This window comes from Empidonax traillii, unplaced genomic scaffold (assembly GCF_003031625.1).
Source record: "Empidonax traillii isolate 1590-97213 ecotype Southwest subspecies unplaced genomic scaffold, ASM303162v1 scaffold1105:size522451, whole genome shotgun sequence".
In the NCBI taxonomy this organism is placed as follows: domain Eukaryota; kingdom Metazoa; phylum Chordata; class Aves; order Passeriformes; family Tyrannidae; genus Empidonax; species Empidonax traillii.
In genome coordinates, this window is record NW_020956298.1 from 73080 (window position 1) to 74170 (window position 1091).

At 38.7% G+C, this 1091-nt stretch overlaps 1 protein-coding gene across 1 annotated transcript in view; it reads right to left on the reverse strand.

Annotated features, from left to right (window-relative positions):
* LOC114068656 (ovostatin-like) overlaps positions 1–1091 on the reverse strand; it is a 26846-nt gene that overhangs the window by 19961 nt on the left and 5794 nt on the right. Inside the window, exon 7 of the mRNA XM_027904954.1 lies at positions 565–649. Within this exon, the coding sequence (XP_027760755.1) occupies positions 565–649 (85 nt within the window). The remainder of the gene's footprint in view (positions 1–564; positions 650–1091) is intronic.

The window sequence follows — 1091 nt, forward strand, 5'->3', positions numbered from 1 at the left end:
AAAGTAAAAGTAAATACCTCTATAAGTGTGATGAACAGATATGGCTACTGACCAAATTATAACTGTTGTCTCAACTTTTCACCTTGGACTGCAGTTTTAGACTCACTGAAATAAAACTCCTCATATCTGCAAGTGAACCAGGATTTCAGCTGTGGATTCTAAATTACAAGATCTTGGTGTTAAAGCAAGGTCCTTCTGAAGGACCAGTCTTGGAGGGGGAGTTAGACACCTGCAACCCTAACATCCCTGCTAGAATTTAATGATGCTCTGCTTTATGAAGGTCCCCCTCTGAAGTGGGTTATTACTAGTGAACACATCCTACTTTGCTAGGGAACCTCTCAAAAGATTTATTCAATCCACTGAATCCTCAAACAGAATCCTCATACAATAAAATGAGATGTGGAACCAAGTAAGTAAAAGCTCCAACCACCGAGTCAACCTCAGTCAGCCTCTTCTGAGGTCCTACATATTTTGATTTTTTCTCCAAGTCCTATCTCTTTTCCCAGTCCTTGGAAGTTCTTCCTCCTCAGCATATTTCCCAACAACTCTACACCTTGTACTTACAATGCACAGACTTTCACTGCAAACTCCGAATCCAGGACTGTAAGGCGTTCTGGTGCAGTGACTCTGACATCAAATTTTGGCAACACTAAGGCAAAGAATGAAAAGAAAAAAAAAACAACACTGGCACATTGTAAACTTGCAGACCCTTCTGAGATGAAGCAAAAGTGAGGATATATCATCAGTGTTAGATGAAATGGGACCTCAGAATAGACGTGCCAAGATGATAAAGAACTGGCCCAGTCTGCAAAGGCTTACCAAAGTATTTCTACAAAACTTTGAAGAGAAGATAGGACTTCAAATGTGAATCCTGTGATGCCTAGATACCTTGCAGAGCTTTGGCCAAGATAGCTCGTGGATATGGCTGGGAAAAGTTTAGTTTGTCTCAATGAAATTTGCAATCCGCTTGCTGATTTCTTATGCAGACTTTTATTCTGCTGGCTGAGTATGTGCAAAATGAGTAATTTCTCTCTCTCTCTCTTTTTTTTTTTTTTTTTTTTTTTTTTTTTTTTTTTTTTTTTTTTTTTTTT